This window comes from Danio aesculapii, chromosome 1 (assembly GCF_903798145.1).
Source record: "Danio aesculapii chromosome 1, fDanAes4.1, whole genome shotgun sequence".
Taxonomy (NCBI): Eukaryota; Metazoa; Chordata; class Actinopteri; order Cypriniformes; family Danionidae; genus Danio; species Danio aesculapii.
The window spans coordinates 7,102,912-7,128,969 of NC_079435.1; the positions used below are offsets into that span (position 1 = coordinate 7,102,912).

A 26,058-nucleotide genomic window follows, 5' to 3' on the forward strand; every position below is an offset into this window, starting at 1 on the left:
TCTCTCTCTCTCCCTCTCCCTCTCTCTGTCTCCCTCTCTCTGTCTCCCTCTCTCTTTCTCTCTCTCTCTCTGTCTCTCTCTCTCTCCCTCTCCCTCTTCCTCTCTCTGTCTCCCTCTCTCTGTCTCCCTCTCCCTCTCTCTCTCTCTCTCTCTCTCTCTCTCTCAGTGGATCTGGCATGACAACATGCAGTTCCTCCAGGATAAAAACATCTTCGAACACACATACTTTGGGTGAGAAAACATGCTAGGATGTCTTTTTTTTTAAATTTTATTTCTAAATCATATATTTTCTTTTTCTTAGGTATTGTTTTTGTTTTAACTTTTTCTTTTTCTATTTTATTTTAGTAATGATTTTATACACTTAATTCTTATTGATTTCTTTTTGACGTTCTCTCTGCAGCTTCATGTGGCAGCTGTGCAGCAGTATTCCCAGCACTTTACCAGATCCTAAATCTGTGTCGTTAATGACGGCAAAGGTGAGCTTGTCAGATCAGGTGATGTGCACCCCTGTCACAGGGACAAACACCTCAACTTTTAGTGCATCTCACTTCATCTTTAACAGCGTGAGGTTTTGCTAACAAAAATTTTGTTTTTATTTTAAAAAATATATTTTAGTTTTTGAAAAGTTACAGTTTTTGAAAATAAAGATAATAATAATAATCAATACAGAAATAAAAATAAAGTGTATTGTCCCTGACAACAGTGTGGCAGTTTCCTTTTGACCATAACAACAGAACAACAGTTCTTTTGTGACCAGAACAACAGTTTTATCGACCATGACAACACAACAATCATTCTCTTGTGACCATGACAACAGCGGAACAGTTCTGTTGTGACCATGACAACAAAACAATGTTTCTCTTGTGACCATGACAACAAAATTATTCTTTTATGATCATGACAACAGAACAACAGTCCTCTTGTGACCAAGACAACAGCGCAACAGTTCTTTTGTGTCCATGACAACAGAACAACAGTTTTTTTGTGTGTGACCATGACAACAGAACAACCGTTCTCTGGTGACCATGACAACAGAACAACAGTTCTCTTGTGACCACGACAACAGAACAACAGTTCTTTTGTTACAATGACAACAGAACAACAGTTTTATCGTCCACAACAACACAACAACTGTACTCTTGTGACCATGACAACAGCAGAACAGTTCTGTAGTGACCATGACAACAGAGCAACGATTCTCTTGTGACCATGACAACAAAACAATTCTTTTGTGACCATGACAACAGAACAACAGTTCTTTTGTGACCATGACAACAGAACAACAGTTTTCATGACCATGACAACAGAACAACAGTTCTCTTGTGTACATGACAACAGCAGAACAGTTCTGTTGTGACCATGACAACAGAACAACGATTCTCATGTGACCATGACAACAGAACAACGATTCTCTTGTGACCATAATAACAAAACGATTCTTTTGTGACCATGACAACAGAACAACAGCTCTTTTGTGACCATGACAACAGAAAAACTGTTATTTTGTGACCATGACAACAAAACAACAGTTCTTTTGTGACCGTGACAACAGAACAACAGTTCTCTGGTGACCATGGCTACAGCACTGTCATTCATGCGCTCTTCTGTTTAATCTTTTTGTGTTTTATGCATTGTTTTTTTTTTGTTAGACCTAAAATCCATCAAGTTTATAAAACATTAGCTGTTAGAATTAGTTAACCGGCAGATGCAGATATTTTTAAAGGTCACTAGAAACGAGCAGTACTGGGTTGCTTGAACCTTAAATACCAAGTCTGGTTTTCTCCATCAATGCAGTGTTTTTTTAACCCCAAACCTGCTTTCAGATCAAGCATCATCATTCTGTGAAGTCATTTTCCCCTCTGTTTCTCTCACAGCTCAGCACATCGTTTGTTCTGGAGACCTTTATTCACTCCAAAGAAAAGGTGAGAGTTTAGTAGTAACCTGCATATCAGGCCTGAAGCTGTTTTCTTCAGTAGTTGTTTTTCTGTAATTGTAAGTGGATCATCTGTTTATCTTATTTTATTAGCCCACAATGCTGCAGTGGATCGAGCTCCTGACCAAACAGTTTAACAACAGTCAAGCTGCATGTGAGGTAAAACACACCTCACTGCCAGCTTTCCGTTTATTAGTGTCTTTTGTTTCTACTATCACTTTTAAGACAGATAAATGGAGATGATTTCCTTAATGTTGCATCAGTGTAATGTGTTGGTAATTAATTTGGTGTGTGTGTTCTTTCAGTGGTTTCTGGATCAGATGGCAGATGATAACTGGTGGCCCATGCAGATTCTCATCAAGTGTCCAAATCAGATCGTACGTCAGGTGAGAATTTCTTACTTATTTACTTTCTTCATGTGTTAATTTATCATATATTATGATGGTGTTTTAATGTTTATTCATTTACATAGTTTACTTATTGTTTATTTGTAGCTTTATATTTAGTGTTTTTAATGTATTTATTTCTTAAATGTTTTTCATGAATTACCCTAAAATCTACTGATTTATTTTTATGTACATATTTTACTTAGTTTTAGACTTATTAATGTACTTATTTTTTCTTTATTTCCTCATGTAATTTATTGACACATTTTAAAATTAAATTAATAATTAATTAATGAATTAATTGCATTTATGATTTGCTTATTTATTCTTTAAAGACCTCTTATGTACTTATAAATTAATTTAATTTTACCATATTAATGTGCTCATTACAGTTTATGTAAGGGGTATATTTTTACATGTTTTTAATAGTTGTGGAACTTATTTAATTGTATTTATTTATTAAATGTAATTTACTTAAATGCCATTTTCTTATTTAATAAAATTTTACTATTTTAATATTAATTAATATTTAATATTAATATTTAATCATATTTTACGTAATTTTTAAATTTTGTTTATTTATGGACTGTTTTTTTTTCTTTTTAGATGTTAATTATTTACCTATTAATAAATAAATATTGAATTAATTACATTTACTTTTTGCAAATTTTTAAATATAAATATACATTTTTTTTTCTTTTGTATTTAAAATCATTTTAGTTTGACTTTTTGTGTGCTTATTTATGTAACTGTATATTTGCATGTTTTAATAATTATTGAACATATTTAATTGTATTTATTTAATTATGAAATACAACTTTTAACTACATTAAATGATTGTAGATAATTTAATCAGTAATTTAATCAATTATTTTATTTATTAATGTACTTATTTTTTCTTTATATCCTTTAATTATTTACAAATATTTAATTTAAATTATTAATTAAATGTTTAATGAATTGCATAATTTTTTACATTTATTTTTAAATATGAAATTTATATTTTATTTTACCATATTAATGTGCTTATTACATGTTATGTAACAGTATCTTTTTGCATATTTGAATAATTACTGAACATATTGTACTTATTTATTTATTAAATGCAATTGTTTTAATAAATCAAGTTATTATTTTTTATTTTTATGTATATAATTGAATCAATAATTAAATCAACTATTTTATATATTAATGTACTTATTTTTTTTCGTTATTTTCTTCTTTTATTTACATATTTTTAAATTAAATTAACAATTAAATATGAATAAATAAATCAGTTTAATTTGATCATATTTATGTGCTTATTACACTTTATGTAACAGTATCTTTTTGCACATTTAAACATTTTTTGAACTTTATTTATTTATTTATTTATTTATTTATTTATTAAATAAAATCATCTCTTATTAGTGAATGACTGATTAAATAAGCTGATACGGTGTTGTTTCAGATGTTCCAGAGGTTGTGTATTCATGTGATCCAGCGTCTCAGGCCAGTCCACGCTCACCTGTACCTGCAGCCAGGCATGGAGGACGGGTGTGTGTTTCTTCTGTCAGCAGTTATTCTGTTAAGTGTGTGTGTGTGAGTGTGTTGAGCGTTGTATTTGTGCTGTGTGTGTGTGTGCAGGTCTGATGATATGGACGGGCCGGTGGAGGACATCGGCAGCCGCTCCTGTGTGACGCGATTCGTCAAAACGCTGCTGTCCATCATGGAGCACGGAGTTAAACCACACAGCAAACATCTCACTGAATACTTCGCCTTCCTCTACGAGTTCGCCAAAATGGGAGAAGAGGAGGTAGCTCTTCCTGTTTGTTTATCGTCCTTATTTATTTATTATCCTATTTATTTATTCATTCGTTTAATTGGAAACTTGTTATTGTAATTTATTAACCTAGTTAAGCCTTTAAATGTCACTATAAGCTGTATAGAAGTGTCTTGAAAAATATCTAGTCAAATATTATTTACTGTCATCATGGCAAAAATAAATCAGTTATTAGAGATGAGTTATTAAAACTATAATGTTTAGAAATGTGTTGAAGACATCTTCTCTCCATTAAACAGAAATTGGGGAAGAATAAACAGGGGGGCTAATAATTCAAGGGGACTGATAATTCTGACTTCAACTGTATATTTATTGCACTTATTTTTATTATTTAAAATTGACGTTTTATTTATTTAATGATTTATTTCTTCCAGTGATGTTTATTTTATAAGTTTATCGTATTTGTTTGTTTAACATATCTGCTTTGCATTTAATTAATGCTCAGTTTATTTATAAATATTATACATTTTTATATTATTTTTATAATTTGTTGAATTTCTGTTTAATTATTTTTTCCTCTATATTGTTATTTATTTTTGCATGTTTTTTAATAATTGTTACTCATTTTAATGTGTTATGTATTCCGTTTGTTTAAACCATATTTTTTATGTGTAACTTTATAAACTTATTTAACTGATCATGTGATGCTATTTAATTTTTATTTGTTAATTCATATGCAAATGCGAGCGTCTAAACTTGTTTTATTTTTATTTATTTTTTTTATTTAATCAGTTAACTTTTTTGACATTTTATCTGATCATTTACATCTTATTTGGGTGTTTGTTTAACATATTTGACTTGCATTTAATTAACTAATTTTTATCTCATTAACTAATTTTTTTAATTAACAGCATTTTTGTATAAATGTTTTTAGTAATGCATTGATTTTTATTGATTTTTACATGTTTTTTTAACAGTTGTTGCTGAATTTAACATGCTACTTATTTCATTTGTTTAAACTGTTTTTATGTGTAGCTGTTTAACTTTTATTTGATGTCATTTTATTTTATTTAATTCATATGCATATACAAGTATCTAAGTTTACATGTTTTATATTCTTTATATTTTAGCTTGTTTTACATATTAAATAGCTTTCTACCATTTTATAGCATGTATTATTATTATTAGTATATTTTTTTCATGATTTCCTCTGTTTGTCTACACAGAGTCAGTTTCTCTTGTCTCTGCAAGCCATCTCCATTATGGTGCATTTCTACATGGGCACTAAAGGACCTGAAAATGTGAGTGTTGCTTCTTCATCAGTGCTTCTTCAGATGTTCCCTGATTTCATAGAATATAACCTATATTATATCCTGTGTCTGTTTGTACCAGCCTCAGGTAGAGGTGTTGTCTGAGGAGGAGGAGGGTGAGGAGGATGAAGAGGAGGACATTCTGTCTCTGGCGGAGGAGAAATACAGACCGGCTGCTCTGGAGAAGATGATCGCTCTAATATCGCTGCTGGTGGAGCAGTCCCGCTCCGAGAGGTACAAGCACAACAACTGCTCATATTTCAGCTCAAAATGCCTCATATTTCACGCTAAATTTGCTTATATTTTACCCCAAAAATGTGTCATATTTCACCCCAAAATGGCTTATAATTCAGCCCCAAAAAGTAAAATTTTCAGCCCAAAACGGCTTATATTTCAGGCAAAAAAAGCTCATATTTCACTTAAAACTGCATATATTTCATCCCAAAAAATGCTCATATATTACCAGGAAACTTCTCAAATTTGACCCATATTTCACCCCGATATTGCTCATATTTTCCCCCAAAAAGCATTTTTTTTCATCGAAAATGGCATCTATTTCTGGCTCAAAAAATGCTCATATTTCACCAGAAAATTACTAAAATTTTACACCAAAACGGCTCATATTTTACCCCCAAACACCTTATACTCAAGCCCAAAAAAGCTTATATTTTACCCCAAAATAGCATATATTTCAGGCCAAAAAATGCTCATATTTCACCATAAATTCACTCATATTTAATTGCATAATGGCCTATATTAAACCTCCCAAAAGATGGCTCATATTTCATGTTAAATCCGCTTGTATTTAACCCCAAATTTCATATTTCACTCCAAAACTGCTACTATTTCACATTAAATTCTCTCATATTTCACCCAAAAACGGCTCATATTTGACCCCATAACTGTCTGCAGACACTTGACTCTGTCTCAGAGTGATATGGCTGCTCTGACCGGAGGAAAAGGCTTCCCTTTCCTGTTCCAGCACATCAGAGACAGCATTAACATCAGACAGACCTGCAACCTCATATTCAGCCTCTGCAGATACAACAACCGCCTGGCCGAACACGTAAGACACACACACTCAAGAGGAGACGGCACAAACTAAATATCTTTTTGTTAATCTCATTATTTTTTTGTGTTGTGTTTAGTTTTGTGTGTAATGGTGTTTTGTTTTTGTTGGAATTATACATGAAAATTCATTTGAAAAACTTGAAAAAGACTTGTTTTATTCCTTGGATATCCCAGCAGGGTAGTTTTGTCAGATGTACACTGCTGTAGAAATGTTTAGGATCTTTATGATTTGTAAATGTTTTTGAAAGTCTCGTATTAGGGTTCCTGCTTAATTTGGCCTAGCTTTAAATTATAAATGTATAATTTTTTTAATCAGTTTTAATGTATCTTTGCTAATTAAGTGTTAAATTCATTCAAAAGAAGACACTTTTGATGACAACTTTTTAATGGTAGCTTCGTGTTTAGTTCAACGTGTCAGTCTTTGTTCTTCAGGTAAACAGGGTCTAACATATAAATTCCCCTGCTTGTTGTAGATCGTCTCGATGCTGTTCACCTCCATCGCTAAACTCACTCCAGAGGTAAGAGTCGATCTCCTGCTGTTACTCTTATAGTATTACAGAACATTCACCTATATGTAAAACTAATCGGGCTGTACAAACGTTACACTTCTTTTTTCTTTTATCAAAAACATGCAACTAAGAAAAGGAAGGTAGATACTCTAGAGAGTCTTTAGAGTAGGAAATGCGTTTGTTGAGATGACTTCCAGTTCATTAACATGCATTTTTTTCAATCAGAAATGTGAAGTAGTTTATATGATGAGATGAATCTGTCTGTGTGTGGGCATCTTACAGGCAGCCAACCCGTTCTTCAAGCTGCTGACGATGCTGATGGAGTTTGCTGCTGGTCCTCCAGGAATGCCTTCATTTGCGTCCTACATCCTGCAGAGGATCTGGGAGGTAAATCTGTCCTGTCCTGTATATACAGGGTGGGCCATTTATATAGATACACCTTAATAAAATGGGAATGGTTGGTGATATTAATGTCCTGTTAAAGGCACGTTAGTATATGTGAAGGGGCTTGTAAATAACTCATGAAGGAATAAAGTTACGTTAAAACTAAGCACACCATTGTTTTTCTTGTGAAATTCCCAAAAAGTTTATTAAGGTGTATCCATGTAAATGGCCCACCCTGTATATTATACACACACACACACGCACACACACACATACACACACACACACACACACAGTGGGTACGGAAAGTATTCAGACCCCCTTAATTTTCACTCTTGTTATATTGCAGCCATATGCTAAAATCATTTAAGTAAATTTTTCCCTCGAAAATGTACGAACAGCACCCCATATTGACAGAAAAATACAGAATTCTTGTTAGTGCCGATAGCCTAGTGGTTAAATGCGCTGACATATAGCACTATTGTGCTCGCGGCGACCCGAGTTCGATCCCCAGCTTGAAGTCCTATGCCGATCCTTTCCCTTTCTCTGCTCCCAGTGCTTTCCTGTCTGTTCTCCACTGTCCTATCACAATAAAAAAGTGAGAAAAAAACCTAAAAAGTAGTTATTTAAAAAAAAAACACAGATTTTTTTTTAACATTTTTGCAGATTTATTAAAAAAGAAAAACAGAAATATCACACAGTCCAAAGTATTCAGACCCTTTGCGGTGACTCGTATATTTATATTTTTTCACCAGATGTCTGTAACAACCAACGAAATCCAGACATACTAAGAAAACAGAAGTAATTAGTTTAAAAATGAAGTTATATGTAATAAAATGGAATGACACAGGGAAAAAGTATCGAACACATGAAGAAAGGGAAGTGTAAAATGACATGGAAAGCCCAGACAGCAGCTGAAATCTTACATATTCAAACAAAATCGTGAACACAACTGAAATGCAAAGAAGAAAAGGGGGTCCAGGTTTTGTTCACAGGGGTTCAGGTGATCGCAGAAAAGATTTGAGCAATACCCTTCACATCAACATCAAGTTAAATGACACCCTTCAGTCAACTTCACCTCAACTTTTTTAGAAATAAATTTCAGGAAAATTGTGGCGTGTTTAAAACTCATTTGTATGTGCTGTGTCTGAGACATTATTGTCAGTGATGAATGTTGGTTTGGAGAACGCCCCGTGTTGAGGACCTTTGTCCATCTCACTGATCTGAGTGTTTGTGTGTGTGTGTGTGTGTGTGTCAGGTGATCGAGTATAACCCGTCTCAGTGTTTGGACTGGTTGGCCGTTCAGACACCGCGTAATAAACTGGCACACAGCTGGGTCCTGCAGAACATGGAGAACTGGGTGGAGAGATTCCTGCTGGCGCACAACTACCCGCGTGTGCGAACCTGTAAGGAGCCCTTTAATCCATACACATATGCACATTTTATCTCAAGAATAGTTGAATGTTTTTGTAAGAAGTGACTTTTGCTCAGCCAGACTGCACTGATTTGATCAAAAATACAGTAAATATTATATTAATAATTATAAAAGTTATATGTTTATTTCTCAAATCAAGACAACATACATTAAAGATACAACATATAGTAGATTAAAACAGATAATAGAAAGCAGATGAATTAAAAGCAATCCTAAAAGAACCAAATTGAGTATCGGTTTAAAAATGGGAAGAGACTTTGCATTTCTAAGGTCAGCTTTACATTGTTTAATATTGCACAAAACTTTTATGAAAAATTATTGGAATTTAAAGTAGGTTTTTCTATGTAAATACATTTTAACATGTATTAAAGTCACACAAATAAGTGTAGTTCATTTGTGTGATGTAAAACTTAATTTTTAGCATTTTTACTCTGCTCTTCAGTGCATTTTAATGATGTTTTGAACGTTTTAAGAAAATCTGATAATTATCAGTGTTGAAATCAGTTCTACTGATTAATTTTTTAATTAATTAATATTACATTGATCAAAAAGGACAATTCCAGTATTTCCATTTAAAAGCTTTTTGATCAATAAAAAATACTAAATGAAATTTATATAACAGCATCCTCAAAATATTAGATTATTTTCATATTTAAATATTTAAACTACATACAGAATGAATAAATGTCACGATATGCTTTAAATAGCATTAAAGGGGCCATCCTGACTTTTAGAGCATAAACATTATACTGTATATAACATTGATTATATCTAACAGTGACATGCTGTGTATGCTATCGGATTTATTAATTTATCAGAAACACCATTGCAGGTGTCCACATAAAAATAAGGCTGTTGTCAGGAATAGCATTAGGTGGCAATGATGTCTTACAAGACCACGTCACACAAAAAACAAATGAAAAATTTAATTAAAAAAATGTATTGACCTCTGCAGGGGCGGATTTAACCAATAATCGAGGTGTAAGCAGCCGCTAAGGGCACCAGGAAATCTGGGGGCCTTCAATAAATGCCTAGAAGTATAAATTATACCTATAAATTGTTTATAGCATTGTTTTGGGTTGTATTGTGTATGGTAAGGGTTTAACAAATCAAATTTTAACCTTAAATATTACATCTATGCAAATGTGTCCCCCACCCTTTATAATGGAGCAGTCCAGCAGTCAAATCAGGTAAAGATTTAATCATTTAAAATGTAGAGATTACATTACATTAATGTTAAACGAAGAAAAGGAGAGAGAAAAAACACTCATATAAATAAATAAATAAAATTAAAAAGGGAGCATTTTAAGACTGTCGTGCCCCTTGGCTGGAATTGATTATGACCACCAAATCAAAAAATCCGCCCCTGGATTCTGCATACTTGATCCTCTTTAAAGATGTATGAAGTTTTGTTTTTAGTGGACTTCTAAAATTAGCTGTCCTTGAAAGAAAAAATAAACATATTTTACAGCAAGCCTTTTGTTATTTTTCTACAGTATAATAATGTAAATCCGCTCTCTCTCTCTCTCTCTCTCTCTCTCTCTCTCTCTCTCTCTCTCTCTCTCTCTCTCTCTCTCTCTCTCTCTCTCTCTCTCTCTCTCTCTCTCTCTCTCTCTCTCTCTCTCTCTCTCTCTCTCTCTCTCTCTCTCTCTCTCTCTCTCTCTCTCTCTCTCTCTCTCTCTCTCTCTCTCTCTGTGTGTGTGTCAGCTGCGGCGTATCTGCTGGTGTCCCTCATCCCGAGTAACTCTTTCCGTCAGATGTTTCGCTCCACACGCTCTCTCCACATCCCCACGCGGGACCTCCCGCTCAGCCCCGACACCACCGTGGTTCTGCATCAGGTCTATAATCTGCTTCTGGGCCTGCTGGGTCGGGCTAAACTCTACGTGGACGTGCCTGTTCACGGGACCACCAAACTGGTGCAGTACTTCAGCTTCATGACCTACTGCCTCATCTCCAAAACTGAGAAGCTGATGTTCTCCAGCTACTTCATGGACCTCTGGAACCTCTTCCAGGTAAAACACATAATGATCAAACAGATGCTAGCTTAAAGTGCATGTTGAAAGTCGAATTAGGTTAAACATATTTTATCTTTGCCATGATGACAGCACATAACATTTGACTAGATATTTTTCAAGATACTAAAATTTAGCTTAAAGTGGCATTTAAAGGTATAACTAGGTTAATTAGGCAAGTTAGGATAATTAGGCAAGTCATTGTATAACAGTGGTTTGTTCTGTAGACAATCAAAATATTGCTTTATATATTGATATATATAGCTTAAGGGGGCTTATAATATTGACCTTAAAGTTTAAATAAATATAAAATTGCTTTTATTCTAGCCGAAACTGTATCCTTGTCTGATTTGAAGAGGGCAGTGTGCTAGATGTAGCATTGTACTCAAAATAATTAAAATTAAATTAAATAATTAACACATTTAAATTAAATAATTAACACATTTAAATTCATTAATTAACACATTTAAATTCAATAATTAACACATTTAAATTCAATAATTAACACATTTAAATTTAATAATTAACACATTTAAATTAAATAATTAACACATTTAAATTTAATAATTAACACATTTAAATTCAATAATTAACACATTTAAATTCAATAATTAACACATTTAAATTGAATAATTAACACATTTAAGTTCAATAATTAACACATTTAAGTTCAATAATTAACACATTTAAATTTAATAATTAACACATTTAAATTCAATAATTAACACATTTAAATTGAATAATTAACACATTTAAATTGAATAATTAACACATTTAAATTCAATAATTAACACATTTAAGTTCAATAATTAACACATTTAAGTTCAATAATTAACACATTTAAATTCAATAATTAACACATTTAAATTAAATAATTAACACATTTAAATTAAATAATTAACACATTTAAATTGAATAATTAACACATTTAAATTCAATAATTAACACATTTAAATTCAATAAGTAACACATTTAAATTCAATAATTAAAACATTTAAGTTCAATAATTAACACATTTAAGTTCAATAATTAACACATTTAAATTCAATAATTAACACATTTAAATTCAATAATTAACACATTTAAGTTCAATAATTAACACATTTAAGTTCAATAATTAACACATTTAAGTTCAATAATTAACACATTTAAGTTTAATAATTAACACATTTAAATTCAATAATTAACACATTTAAATTCAATAATTAACACATTTAAGTTCAATAATTAACACATTTAAATTCAATAATTAACACATTTAAATTCAATAATTAACACATTTAAATTCAATAATTAACACATTTAAATTCAATAATTAACACATTTAAATTGAATAATTAACACATTTAAATTGAATAATTAACACATTTAAATTGAATAATTAACACATTTAAGTTCAATAATTAACACATTTAAATTCAATAATTAACACATTTAAATTCAATAATTAACACATTTAAATTCAATAATTAACACATTTAAATTCAATAATTAACACATTTAAATTCAATAATTAACACGTTTAAGTTCAATAATTAACACATTTAAGTTCAATAATTAACACATTTAAGTTCAATAATTAACACATTTAAATTTAATAATTAACACATTTAAATTCAATAATTAACACATTTAAATTCAATAATTAACACATTTAAATTCAATAATTAACACATTTAAATTGAATAATTAACACATTTAAATTCAATAATTAACACATTTAAATTTAATAATTAACAAATTTAAGTTCAATAATTAACACATTTAAGTTCAATAATTAACACATTTAAATTCAATAATTTACACATTTAAATTCAATAATTAACACATTTAAATTCAATAATTAACACATTTAAATTCAATAATTAACACATTTAAATTCAATAATTAACACATTTAAGTTCAATAATTTACACATTTAAGTTCAATAATTAACACATTTAAGTTCAATAATTAACACATTTAAGTTCAATAATTTACACATTTAAGTTCAATAATTAACACATTTAAGTTCAATAATTAACACATTTAAGTTCAATAATTAACACATTTAAGTTCAATAATTAACACATTTAAATTCAATAATTAACACATTTAAATTCAATAATTAACACATTTAAATTCAATAATTAACACATTTAAATTCAATAATTAACACATTTAAATTCAATAATTTACACATTTAAGTTCAATAATTAACACATTTAAATTCAATAATTAACACATTTAAATTCAATAATTAACACATTTAAGTTCAATAATTTACACATTTAAGTTCAATAATTAACACATTTAAATTCAATAATTAACACATTTAAGTTCAATAATTAACACATTTAAGTTTAATAATTAACACATTTAAATTCAATAATTAACACACTTAAGTTCAATAATTAACACACTTAAATTCAATAATTTACACATTTAAGTTCAATAATTAACACATTTAAATTCAATAATTAACACATTTAAATTCAATAATTAACACATTTAAATTCAATAATTAACACATTTAAATTCAATAATTAACACATTTAAATTCAATAATTTACACATTTAAGTTCAATAATTAACACATTTAAATTCAATAATTAACACATTTAAATTCAATAATTAACACATTTAAGTTCAATAATTTACACATTTAAGTTCAATAATTAACACATTTAAATTCAATAATTAACACATTTAAGTTCAATAATTAACACATTTAAGTTTAATAATTAACACATTTAAATTCAATAATTAACACACTTAAGTTCAATAATTAACACATTTAAATTCAATAATTTACACATTTAAGTTCAATAATTAACACATTTAAATTCAATAATTAACACATTTAAATTCAATAATTAACACATTTAAATTCAATAATTAACACATTTAAATTCAATAATTAACACATTTAAATTCAATAATTTACACATTTAAGTTCAATAATTAACACATTTAAATTCAATAATTAACACATTTAAATTCAATAATTAACACATTTAAGTTCAATAATTTACACATTTAAGTTCAATAATTAACACATTTAAATTCAATAATTAACACATTTAAGTTCAATAATTAACACATTTAAGTTTAATAATTAACACATTTAAATTCAATAATTAACACATTTAAGTTCAATAATTAACACATTTAAATTCCAGTCAAAATAAGTAACAAAATTAAAATAAATTGTATACATTTTAACTTGTCAGTGTTTATAAATGATCAATACCGCTAATTACCTCTCAATAGAGCATCTACCAAGGGTATCCCGCTAATCCATGAGATATCCAAATCTATCGCAAATTTAGAAGGGAATGTAAAGCTGCTTGTGCATTTGAACACAGTGTTCATGTTTAGTGAAAGTTGCGGCAGGCAATCACCGTGGTCTGAAACAACTGCAGTTAGATCAAATAGCCTCTATCACAGGGGTTCTCAAACTCTGTCCTGGAGGTTCGTTGTCCTGCAGATTTTAGCTCCAACTTGCCTCAACACACCTGCAAGGACGTTTCTAGAAAGCCTAGTAAGAGCTTGATTAGCTAGCCCATGTGTGTCTGAGTGGGGTTGGAGCTAAAATCTGCAGGACACCAGCCCTGCAGGACCGAGATTGAGATCCCCTGCTCTATCAGTTATTTAAAAATGGTGCCAGACCTACACTTGCATACATGCAAAGAAAACAAAAGTAATTAATTTAATAAATGAAGTTATGTGTAATGAAATTACACTGTGAAAAGGTATTGAACACACGAAGAAAGGAAGGTGTAAAAACACATGGAAAGCTCAGACAGCAGATGAAATCTTAAATACTTCAAATAAAATAAAATACAAAAAAACAAAAATCCGGCCCAAATTAAGATTGATTTGAGTTTGTTTCAGCAGTTTAAATCAGCTCACCTAAGCATAGTTTTTGGGGTAGTTTGTTTTGCTTCCAAAGCACCTTTGAGCTGCCATTGGTTTGTGGCGATTACACTATTGATAAGGTGTCACCTGGAGCTCCGCCTTATTTGACGAGCTTCGTATCCATGTAGTGTACATTTCTCCCTTTGTCTTGCAGCCCAAGTTATCAATATAGATGCTCTAAAGACAGACCTACTCTTACATTTCTCCCTTTGTCTTGCAGCCCAAGTTATCAGAGCCGGCCATCGCCACCAATCACAACAAGCAAGCTCTGCTGTCGTTCTGGTATAACGTCTGCGTGGACTGCAGCGAGAACGTGCGCCTCATCATCCAGAACCCAGTGGTGACTAAAAACATTGCGTTCAACTACATTTTAGCAGATCATGATGACCAGGAGGTAGTGCTGTTCAACCGCGGGATGCTGCCGGCGTATTACGCCATCCTGCGCATGTGCTGCGAGCAGTCGCCCGCCTTCACCCGCCAGCTGGCATCACATCAGAACATACAGTGGGCCTTCAAGAACCTCACGCCCCACGCCAGCCAGTACCCCGGGGTGAGCAAAACCACCACTGCACTTACTTTAGGAGATCCAGAGGAGAGAGGCACAATATATACAAAAATTAGTGTTGCTGCAATAATAGTATTTGCAATTTCCATATCGCAAGGAAGTGCAATACATTAAATTAATATGTATAATTTTATCCAAATATGACCAATCACATGGAGGCTTTACTATCTTCATCCCCACCTCTCTGTTAGGTGAACCTCGAGCTAAAACTAAGCTAAATAAATCAGTTTTAATACATGATTTTATTTATTAGCATTATTACTTGAATCTTCAGAGTCAGGTGATTATTTAGAGATCTTCCTAATCTGCTTGTTTTGCTGGCTCTGCAGGCGGTGGAGGAGCTCTTCAACCTGATGCAGTTGTTTGTGGCTCAGAGGCCTGATATGAGGGAGGAAGAGCTGGAGGACGTCAAGCAGTTCAAGAAGACCACCATCAGCTGTTACCTGCGCTGTCTGGACGGACGCTCCTGCTGGACCACACTCATCAGGTACACACAATTGTACAGCTAGACCCGTCACAATAATCAACATATCGACTTATCGTGTAGTACTTGCAGATGACCTCAATCATTTTTTGCCATTGCTATATATGTTTATGAATTCACAAATAACGTTAAAGCCATTTTATAATGACATTTACGTTCTGCCTCACTGGTGTTAGCATTTATAATTGGACATTTACCTAATAGGACATTTAATAGTATATATCATACGACATTTAGCTTTTAACATCACATTATAGAGTTTAAATAACCTTAGGTATGATAAGTATTTTAAAGTGTTTATGACTATTTGTATTATTATGCTGTTATGTAATCATTATATAATCAGTGGCATAATAATGATCTCAAAATAGCAGTAATATCGCTTATCACAACAGTTTCTGTGACAATATAGCACACGACAAAGTTTCTTATCATGACAGGCCTATTTACAGCCATCCTCATGGGAACTTCCCATTGATATAATGATTTTTATACTGTAAGGACTGTATAATCCCTCCCTCTTCCTCATACTTTACACCTAACGCAACCTTTTTAGGAATCAATCTACATTTTATATTTTCAAACTACTTTATTCTGTGTGCTTTATGAGCTGTTTTCCTCAAATGTCCCAATGAGGTCAAAATTTGCTGGTATTGCTAAACTTGTGGGGACATTTGGTGCGCACGCTCTTAACAGTCTCAGAAAGTATTTACCAGCATTTGTTGATCCTGAGCGCCTCTCTGTATACTCTCAGTGCCTTCCGGATTCTGCTGGAGAACGATGAGGACAGACTGCTAGTGGTGTTCAACAGAGGACTCATCCTCATGACCGAGGTATTCATACTTTCACTCAGGACATTTACATAGACAACTATATTTGTCTTTTTTTATCTGTTTATCAAACATTTACAAACTATTGACCTTATTCTTCAATGCGGAAGTGCGCTCGTTTTTGCGATTGTTTTAGAACTTCCGATTCAGCTGCCAATGGGAGAAATGACTATGAATAATAAACGGCAGAAAACGGTTAAACTACTTACTCTACAAACAAGTATTTGCATGACAATACAGACAAAATAGAATAATATAATAAGAAAATATCAGTTTGCAACATCAAGCAGCAAAACAAGCTGTTTTTAACGTCTAAAAATGAATGGAAGTGAATGAGACCGGAGGAAGTCTCGTGCCAAAATGATTCAAATGGCTGCGCCCACTCATACGCGGAGAATAAGGTGAATAGTAGGATAGCTGTACAGGAAAATCTAAAATTTCCCATAAATAAAATGAAATTGTACACTAAAGTAAATCAAATGTAATTAGATTAGACTATACTAGATTAAATTAAATTAGATTAAATTAGTTTAGATGTTAGTTTAAATTCAATTAAAAAGCAAAGTTACAGTGTCAATTATGTATAAAATACATGTTGGATCAGTACAATTTAGAAATAACTCTTGTACAACATACACGTACATCAACAGGAAAATAAAAACAAATATTTTTTCTAAACAATTCCCCATAACCAAAATGAAACTGTAATCACGCTAAATTAAATTAAATGTAATTAAATTAAATTAGACAAGATTCAATTAAATGAGATTAGATTAAGTAAATTAGATTAAGTTCAATTAAAAAGCAAAGTTACAGTGTCAATTTTGTATAAAATACATGTTGGATCAGTACAATTTAGAAATAACCCTTGTAAAATGTAGGGGAGGAAAATTGAAACAAATAGAAACAAAAGGAAAATAGAAACAAATATTATTCCCAACTCTTCCCTTGTAAACCAAATGAAATAGCATTTTACAAAACAAAATGTATATATGTTAATTAAAATAAATAACAAAGCACAGTTATAGTGTCAATTATATATAAAATACATGTTGCATTGTTAAAATGTAACCCTTGTACATGTGTTCCTCAACAAGCAAACATTATAAATGTACAATCTACAGACACTTATACAATATATTTAAAGTACACTCTTTATAAGTACACTAAAAAACGTAGATTTACAGTCTGTAGAAATATTCGCATACTCTGAGGCAAAAAAATAAAATCTAAAATGGTTTTATGTCTTAGAAAAAGTACTGGAATTGCCTTTTATTGTAAACCTAATATTTCCCAAATGAATAAAGCATGTTGCATCACACAGCCAGTTGTCAACAGTCAGAGGGTTGCACTAGTACATTCTGATCCTAACACTGTTAAGATAATACTCTGATTCAGAATTAAGAGATTTTTGACTACCTAAATCTGGATCAAGTCATACTCCGATCATCAGATTAAGATGTGGAGTGTTCTCGTATTAGGCCACGTCCAGACATCAATGATCATGTTTTTGATTAGCAGATTCCAATAGTTTTTCATCAATACATGTATTGTTTCAAGAAATGTTTGTGTTCAGATGGAAATGGATGCACTATAACATGTAAAACAGGAACATAAAATGAATCTTCTCTCATGCAAACATCTTAATCATCATATTGTTTTATTCAGAATAAGGTAAATATTTAAATGACTGATGTCTGTGTAAATACATGTTTTAAGGGCTGTCTTGTTTAACTGAGCATGTGCGTGTGTGTGTGCGCGCGTGTGCGTGTGTATAGTCCTTCAACACCCTGCACATGATGTACCACGAGGCCACCGCATGTCATGTGACTGGTGATCTTGTGGAGCTGCTGTCCATTTTCCTGTCTGTTTTAAAGGCGACACGACCCTACTTACAGCGCAAAGGTAAAGCATTACCCACAATACACCACAGCTGGAGTTGGTCGACTCCAAACTAAGTACTCGATTACCCATAATGCACTTGCATAATCAATTTTAAAGAACTCTTTCATAATGCAATGCAAAAGTACAGGATTACACATAATGCACTTGAACAATCCAGTCTAAAGTACTCCCCCATAATGCATTGCAGAGGTACTCGATTACCCATAATGCAGCAAATAATCTCTGATTTTTGTGCATGTGTAGATGTGAAGCAGGCTTTGATCCAGTGGCAGGAGAGGATTGACTTTGCTCATAAACTGCTGACGCTGCTGAACTCCTACAGCCCTCCAGAGCTGCGTAACGCCTGTCTGGGTGAGTCTCCACATCCACATGGTTAGCACAGTAGCAGATGAATGTGAACTGAACATGTGTGTGTGTGTGTGTGTGTGTGTGTGTGTGTGTTTGTGTGTGTGTGTGTGTGTGTGTGTGTGTGTGTTCTCAGATGTGCTAAAGGAGCTGGTGCTCTTGAGTCCTCATGACTTCCTGCACACCCTCGTGCCCTTCCTGCAGCACAACCACTGCACCTACCATCACAGCAACATCCCCAGTGAGTCCACAGCTTTACACACAGCAGTCAGAGGCGTTCACTTCATCAATAATGAATACTTAAAGTCGCAATGAAGCAGAAGTTGTCTTTTTACCTTTGACGTGATGTACATCCACTTGAAACTGTCCTGAAATGAGAGGTAATTGTAGGGGATTGCATGACGTTGGTCTTTGAGAACCAGTTGGATGGTTGGAAGATGGGCCTTTAACAAAATTAAAAAAAGATTGATGAATGGATAAAGGCAGAGCAGCAACATGACCAGCACTGATAGCCTTAGACTAAAGCACTGATAGCTCCACCCCAAATGGCTGATAGCCCCCCTTATTGACTGATAGCCCCTCCCAAATTACTAATAGCCCTTCCCTAAATGGCTAATAGCCCCACCCTAAAGGACTGATAGACCCTCCCTAAAGTACTGATAGCCATGCCCTAAAGTTCTGACAGCCACGCCCTAAAGGACTGATAACTCTGCCCTAAAGTACGGATAGCTCCTCCCTAAATAATGATTGCTCCTCCCTAAATGAATGATAGCCCTGCCCTAAGTGAGTGCTAGCCCCTCCCTATATAAGTGATAGTTACGCCCTGAATGACGGATAACCCTGCTTTTAGCTCCACCCCTAAAGGACTGATAGCCTCTTTCTTAAGTACTGATAGCCACACCCTAAAGACCTTATAGCTCTGGCCTAAATGACTGATAGCCCCTCCCTAAAGTACTGATAGACACACACTGCACACCATAAATGACTTGTAACTCCTCCCTAAATGACCCCAAAGGACTGATAGCTCTGCCCTAAATTAATGATTGCTCCGCCCTAAATGTCTAATAACTCCACTCTAAAGGACTGATAGCTCTGCCCTAAAGCACTGATAGCTCCTCCTTAAATGACTAATAGCTCCGCCCTAATGCACTGATAGGTCTGCCCCCTAAATAACTAATAGCCCCTCCCTAAAGTACTGTTAGTCACGCCCAAAGGCCTAATCACTCTACCCTAAAAGGCTGATAGCTCCACCCTAAATGACCGATAGCTCTGCCCTAAAGGACTGATAGCTCCGCCCCCTAAGTGACTAATAGCCCCTGCCTAAAGGACTGATGGCTCTACCCTAAAGGACTGATAGCTCCGCCCTAAAGGCAATCCATGTGACCAGAAGTGTATAAAAGTCATTTTGAGGAGGGGAAGGGAAGGTTATTTTTATTTATTTTTATTAAAGATTCTAGTATTTGAGATTCTGTATATTTAGGCGAGATACAACTGTTTGTAAATCTGTAATCCGAGGGGTCATAAAATCTAAATCTTGAGAGAACTTTAAAGTTGTCTAAATGATGTGCTTAGCAATGCTCAATACTAATCAAAAAATGAGTTTTAATAGTTTTGAATTAATGAAAAAAGTGAAAGTACAAGCGGTCAGAGTGTAAAGTACACATGGCCAAAAATGCAGTATTCAAGTACAGTGACTCCAGTGCTATACACCCCTGATACAGTATATGTGTGTGTTTTCAGTGTCGTTCGGGCCGTATCTGCCCTGTCGAGAGAACATCAAGCTGATGGGAGGAAAAAACAACATTCGTCCTCCCAGACCCGAGCTCAACATGTGCCTGTTACCCTCCATGGTGGAGACCAGTAAGGTGCGTACGAGAACAGTAAAAGTAATGTTTTACAAATGTTGATGATAAACTTTTGAGAGCTGCGTAGTTGAAGCAGGATTCTGAGTTTCTGAGTGAACATCTGGTTTTTAGAGAAGTTTGCGGTGGAGTAGTTGCTGTACAAATAGAGTTTCTACAAACACATGGTCATTTCTTTAAAAAAATTATCATGTGACTTCGAATACGATTATAACTTAAATTTCCTTTGCAGTTTTGTGAAATTGGCAGGGTTTTTTCATTGTGTAAAAACACTTCATGCGTAGCTTTATTGCCACATACAGGCATTAATGTCAAATGTATTATTTGCAGTTTAAACTTGTGCAGTTTGAAGGGTAACTGAAATGGGTTTACACATTTTGCACGATGAGCTTTACTCATACAGTGTGTGTTTGTGTTTCCTGCAGGGTAAAGATGAGGTGTATGACAGGATGTTGTTGGACTACTTCCTGTCGTACCATCAGTTCATTCACCTGCTCTGCAGAGTGGCCATCAACTGTGAGAAGTTCACTGAGACTCTGGTGAAGCTGAGTAAGACATTTCTCTCTGTCTTGCTTTTGTGTGTTTTTGTGTCTGTGTGTGTTTGTGTGTGCGGATGCTAATAGTGTTTATTTATCTGTGTGCAGGTGTGCTGATCGCATATGAAGGACTTCCTCTACACCTTGCTCTCTTTCCAAAACTATGGACTGAACTTGCACAATCTCAGGTAAGCAGGCTCTGATGTCTTCCTCATATATACACACACACACACACTTGCTTTTATTTATTTTATTTTATTTTATTTTGATTAAAATTATTTTTTTGTTTTTATTTTTTAGAAATTCAGTTATAAATTTCTAATAGTATCAATTTATTTCATTATTTTGTTATTTTATTGAGCATGGAGTATACATTTACCATGAGTAACTAAAAGCACATTTTAATAATGATGATGATGATAATAATAATAATAATAATGATTATTAATATTATTATTATTATTATTATATAATCACACTTGCTTTTTTTTGTTTTTTATTATGTATTAATATCTTTATTTGTTATTTTATTCAACAGGAGTATACATTTCCTATGAGTAACTAAAAGCACATTTTAATAATGATGATGATGATAATAATAATAATAATAATAATAATAATAATGATTATTAATATTATTATTATTATTATATACTCACACTTTTATTTTATTTTTTATTATGTAGTAATTTCTTTATTTGTTATTTTATTCAACAGGAGTATACATTTCCAATGAGCAACTAAAAGCACATTTTACTAATAATAGTACACTTATTTGCTTTTTATTTTTATTGTTTATTAATTTTATTTATTATTTTAAATATTTATTAATATATTAAATATTTATTTTATTTGAAAAAATTTCAGCAGGGAGAATACATTACCTATGGATAACTAAAAGCACGTTTTATTAGTAATAATATTAAATAAATTACAATAGTTGTTGTTAGTGTTATCGCTCTTATTGATTTATTTTAAATAAATAATATAAATTATTATGCAACAGTGAAAGTACATCATTACAAATAACCAAAGCATATCTTAAACAATATTAATAAGATTAATAATAATAATAACAGCAATTTCTATACTTGCACTTTATAACTTAAACCTGTATTCTGCTCTTGCTGCTGTTGCACTCCTGGTTAGACCTAAACTGCATTTCGTTGCCTTGTACTTCTACATGTGTCAATAAAGTTGAATCTAACCTAATCTACTCTAATCTAATCTAATAATGTACTTGTATAATAACAATCCTAATAGGAGTCATATAAACTTTATGATGTTTTTAAAATTCAAGTAAAAGTTTTACCAAGGAATAAAATATGTAATATTGTTTTAAAAAACCTTATAAAAAGTATAATTTTTAGAAATAGTGTGCTTTGATGCAGTCAGATGTTTGATGTTAGAGTTATGAGGAATCTCTTGTCTGTGTGTGTCAGTGTGCGATGGCTCAGTCGTGTGTGAAGCTGCTGTGTGAGGATCCTGCGTTTGGAGAATATATGAAGTGCATCCTGATGGACGAGAGAAACTTCCTCAACAACACCATCGCCTATTCCTTCCTCACCTGCTTCCTTCATAAAGTAAACACACACTTGCACAGTCTCACACACCAATTACTCAAAATAAAACCCCCTATTCACTAAAATAACCGATTTCTTTTATCTTTGCCATGATGACCGTGCATAATATTTGACTTGTTATTTTCTAAGATGCTAGTATTCAGCTTAAGGTGGCATTTAAAGGCGTAATTAGATTAATTGGGAAGTTTAATTAGGCAACAGTGGTTTGTTTTGTCAGCAAGTTGAAAAATATATTTATAATAATGCTGACCTTTACATATTTTTTAAACAAATACTTATTTTATTCCAGCCAAACTAAAAGAAATCCGACTTTATCCAGGAGAAAACCATAATAGGAAATGGTGTGAAAATGTCCTCGCTCTGTTTAACATCACTTGGGAAATATTAGAAAATGAATTGAAATATTTGAATACTGTATGTGAATTGTTATGTGTATTCAGGTGCAGGTGCAGGTTTTGTCGGGTCAGAGCTGCTCGAATCTGGTGAACGTGCTGGTGACGAATCTGCTGAACGAGTACCACAGTCTGCAGCCCGAGCTGACCAATCAGAGAGCAGAACTGAGCAAGACCAGCAGCCTCCTGAACGCAGTGAGTGTCCATACACATCCTGAGTTAGGAGCCGTTCACACAAAACACGCATTTTCTTTCCAGCGTACTTCTGTGTCATTGTTTTTCCGTGTAAACATGTGGCTGATCAAGGTGTTCGCGGGGTCTTAAAAATCTTAAAATGTCTTAAATTTCAAAAACTGAAATTAAATGCACTGAAATATTGAGTTGTAGGTCTTAAAGGTCTCATGCAATGCTTATTTTAATATGATGTTTGACGCAGTCTCAATTGAAACATAGAGAGGGCGGGGCATAGAAAGCTCCTCCCCTTTTTAATAAACAGCCAACAGCATTTTGTTTTTATCGCGGCTCTGCCAGTGAGAGGGGTTGAGCACAAGCACTTCAAATGAAAAGCAAATGTGAAGCCTCTTGAAGGGGGCGGGGCTTACCACACACCAGAGCGCATTTGATTGGTCAAGATTTGATGAGAAACTGATGTATGAGGTGATGTGAAGAAAAATCATCGATCCATTTAGACGGAAGTGACAAACTGCAAACTTTGCATGTTTTTATCAGGTTTATATTTTCTAAATGTGAATTTTGTCAATTTTGTTTTGGAGTTTTGGATTTTTTTGGCTGCTGGTTTATAACACAGTCAGTAACACAGTGTATCTAAAGCTCGAGTCCTGTGTTCATCCCTCTGTCTCTGTGTGTGTGTTGTAGGATCTGCGTGCGCTGCTGCTGGTTCTGTCGGTGTATTCTCCTCAGCAGATGGATGCGGCTCTGGCTCCGGCTCTGCAGGAGCTGCTGGTCAAATGCAGGCTGTGTCTCCAGCAGCGCAGCACATTGGAGATGGAGGCCAAGGAACGCAAAGCCAAAGGTGTTCATACATGCACAAACACACCAACGTCACTCTTTTATATATACATATATATATATATATATATATATATATATATATATATATATATATATATTTGTGTGTACATGTTCAGTGAAGTACATTTATGTAGACAGTCGTGTAGTACTAGTTAATAACGTCACTGGTTGTTTTCTGGTCTGCAGTGGAGGAGGAGGGCGTGACTCCAGTGAAGCGGCGGCGAGTGAGCAGCAGTGCTGAAGATCGGCCAGTAGAGGGCAGTGTTTGCCCCGCCTCCACCTCATCCTCATTGGCTCCATGCTCCGAGCAGAAGGCGGAGCCTGGAGAGGCGTTAACGCCCACCAGCACCTCAGACACTGAAACCCGAGACTCCTCCCTTATCGACCCGGGAACAGAGAACGACCCGCCCTCTCCAGACAGCGCATCTCTGGAGGAGAAGAAGATGGAGGCGTCTTCATCATCATCATCCTCATCTTCATCATCATCATCATCCCTGCCAGACGCCTTCAGCCGAGCGGACGAGCCACCACCGCCGCAGGTAAGCGCAAGAGAGGAGGAGGACGAGGAGGAGCAGCGGAAGGAAGCTCCAGATCAGGAGGCAGAGCCAGAACGAGAGGAAATGCCCTCTACTTCCTCTTCCTCCTCCTCGGCCGACTCGGTGCTTTTACTCTCCAGTCTGCCGGATAGCGCTGAGGGGCGCAGCTGCACGCTGCAGGAGGCGGAGTCAGGTGTCTGTGGCCACGCCCCCGCACAGGACACTCTAGAAATGCTGTCGCGCACAGTCGAAGCCACCATCGCAGTGGTTGCCAAACTTTCAAACGGGAAAGGAGGAAGTCGACCCTCGGCTTTGTGACGTTAAACTCGCGCATTTCAACATCTTGCGTCCGCCATGCGGTTTTGTTTTTTAAGAATAATTGAAGTACGATTCGTCAGCTTTTGCTTTCTTTTCTTTTCTCTTTCCGCCCTTTGGCTGCGCTCTTCATCTGTGCTGCCGTGGCTCTCGATACATTCACTGAAGCGAGCGGATGCGAATTCCTGTCAGAGGGCAGATTTCGTTTTTTTAACTTGTTTTTTAAAATCGTAATTTTTTTTGTCGTTGATTATAATTAGTTTTGAAGTGGTTTGTTTTTTTGGAGGCTGCAGTGAAACGGGGAAAAGGTTTACAACATTTAGTCCCATCAGTGCATAATTTAATTTGCGTTTTTATTCACGTGTATTATTATTATTGTTGTTGTTATTACGATTGTCCTCTGTGCCAGTTTTGTACTTGCGGACGCGAGGCTGAAATGGCCTTGCCGTGTTTTTTTTTTTTTTGTTTTGTTTGTTTTTGTTTATTTTTTTTGTTTGTTTTTTTCTGTGGTGGATATCAAAAACTATGTTTACTTTGTATATTGAAAAGAAAGAACGAACCACAAGAACCTTGATTCTGTAAAGAATCTTCTAGATGTTGCCTGGCTTTGTAAATGAGATGGTTAAAAAATATATATATATATAAAATATATATATATATATTTCTTTAAGATGTATGTATACAGTATATATCCATTCAAGCGCAGTATACTGTATATATAAATCTCCTGTGTATATATATATACCTACGTTGTGTATATAGAAACTTAAGGTGCTCTTTCAGGCTCTGAACATTTGCGGCCGGATTCTTGCACATTTGATGGAACAGTTGGAGCTCTATTTTATTTACCGAAATACATTCCATAATCTATTGGATGTCATTCTTGCGTTCTCTGTATTTGATTTCTCTCTCAGTCTTTCTGTTTTGATTTATTTTAATATAGGATATAACTTAATAAAATTTTAATATGA

At 33.7% G+C, this 26,058-nt stretch overlaps 1 protein-coding gene across 1 annotated transcript in view; it reads left to right on the forward strand.

Annotated features, from left to right (window-relative positions):
- The window catches only part of usp34 (ubiquitin specific peptidase 34), a 102,979-nt gene extending 76,921 nt beyond the window's left edge, over positions 1-26,058 (forward strand). Inside the window, exons 52-78 of the mRNA XM_056456449.1 lie at positions 167-231; positions 401-476; positions 1,875-1,922; positions 2,027-2,092; positions 2,239-2,319; positions 3,770-3,855; positions 3,946-4,114; positions 5,308-5,382; positions 5,474-5,625; positions 6,304-6,457; positions 6,936-6,980; positions 7,254-7,358; positions 8,614-8,761; positions 10,498-10,802; positions 14,923-15,252; positions 15,597-15,754; positions 16,506-16,584; positions 18,360-18,486; positions 18,730-18,837; positions 18,968-19,072; positions 20,572-20,696; positions 21,119-21,242; positions 21,338-21,417; positions 22,672-22,812; positions 23,253-23,399; positions 24,081-24,237; positions 24,423-26,058. Of these exons, the coding sequence (XP_056312424.1) occupies positions 167-231; positions 401-476; positions 1,875-1,922; positions 2,027-2,092; positions 2,239-2,319; positions 3,770-3,855; positions 3,946-4,114; positions 5,308-5,382; positions 5,474-5,625; positions 6,304-6,457; positions 6,936-6,980; positions 7,254-7,358; positions 8,614-8,761; positions 10,498-10,802; positions 14,923-15,252; positions 15,597-15,754; positions 16,506-16,584; positions 18,360-18,486; positions 18,730-18,837; positions 18,968-19,072; positions 20,572-20,696; positions 21,119-21,242; positions 21,338-21,417; positions 22,672-22,812; positions 23,253-23,399; positions 24,081-24,237; positions 24,423-25,090 (3,924 nt within the window). The 3' untranslated portion in view covers positions 25,091-26,058. The remainder of the gene's footprint in view (positions 1-166; positions 232-400; positions 477-1,874; positions 1,923-2,026; positions 2,093-2,238; positions 2,320-3,769; positions 3,856-3,945; positions 4,115-5,307; positions 5,383-5,473; positions 5,626-6,303; positions 6,458-6,935; positions 6,981-7,253; positions 7,359-8,613; positions 8,762-10,497; positions 10,803-14,922; positions 15,253-15,596; positions 15,755-16,505; positions 16,585-18,359; positions 18,487-18,729; positions 18,838-18,967; positions 19,073-20,571; positions 20,697-21,118; positions 21,243-21,337; positions 21,418-22,671; positions 22,813-23,252; positions 23,400-24,080; positions 24,238-24,422) is intronic.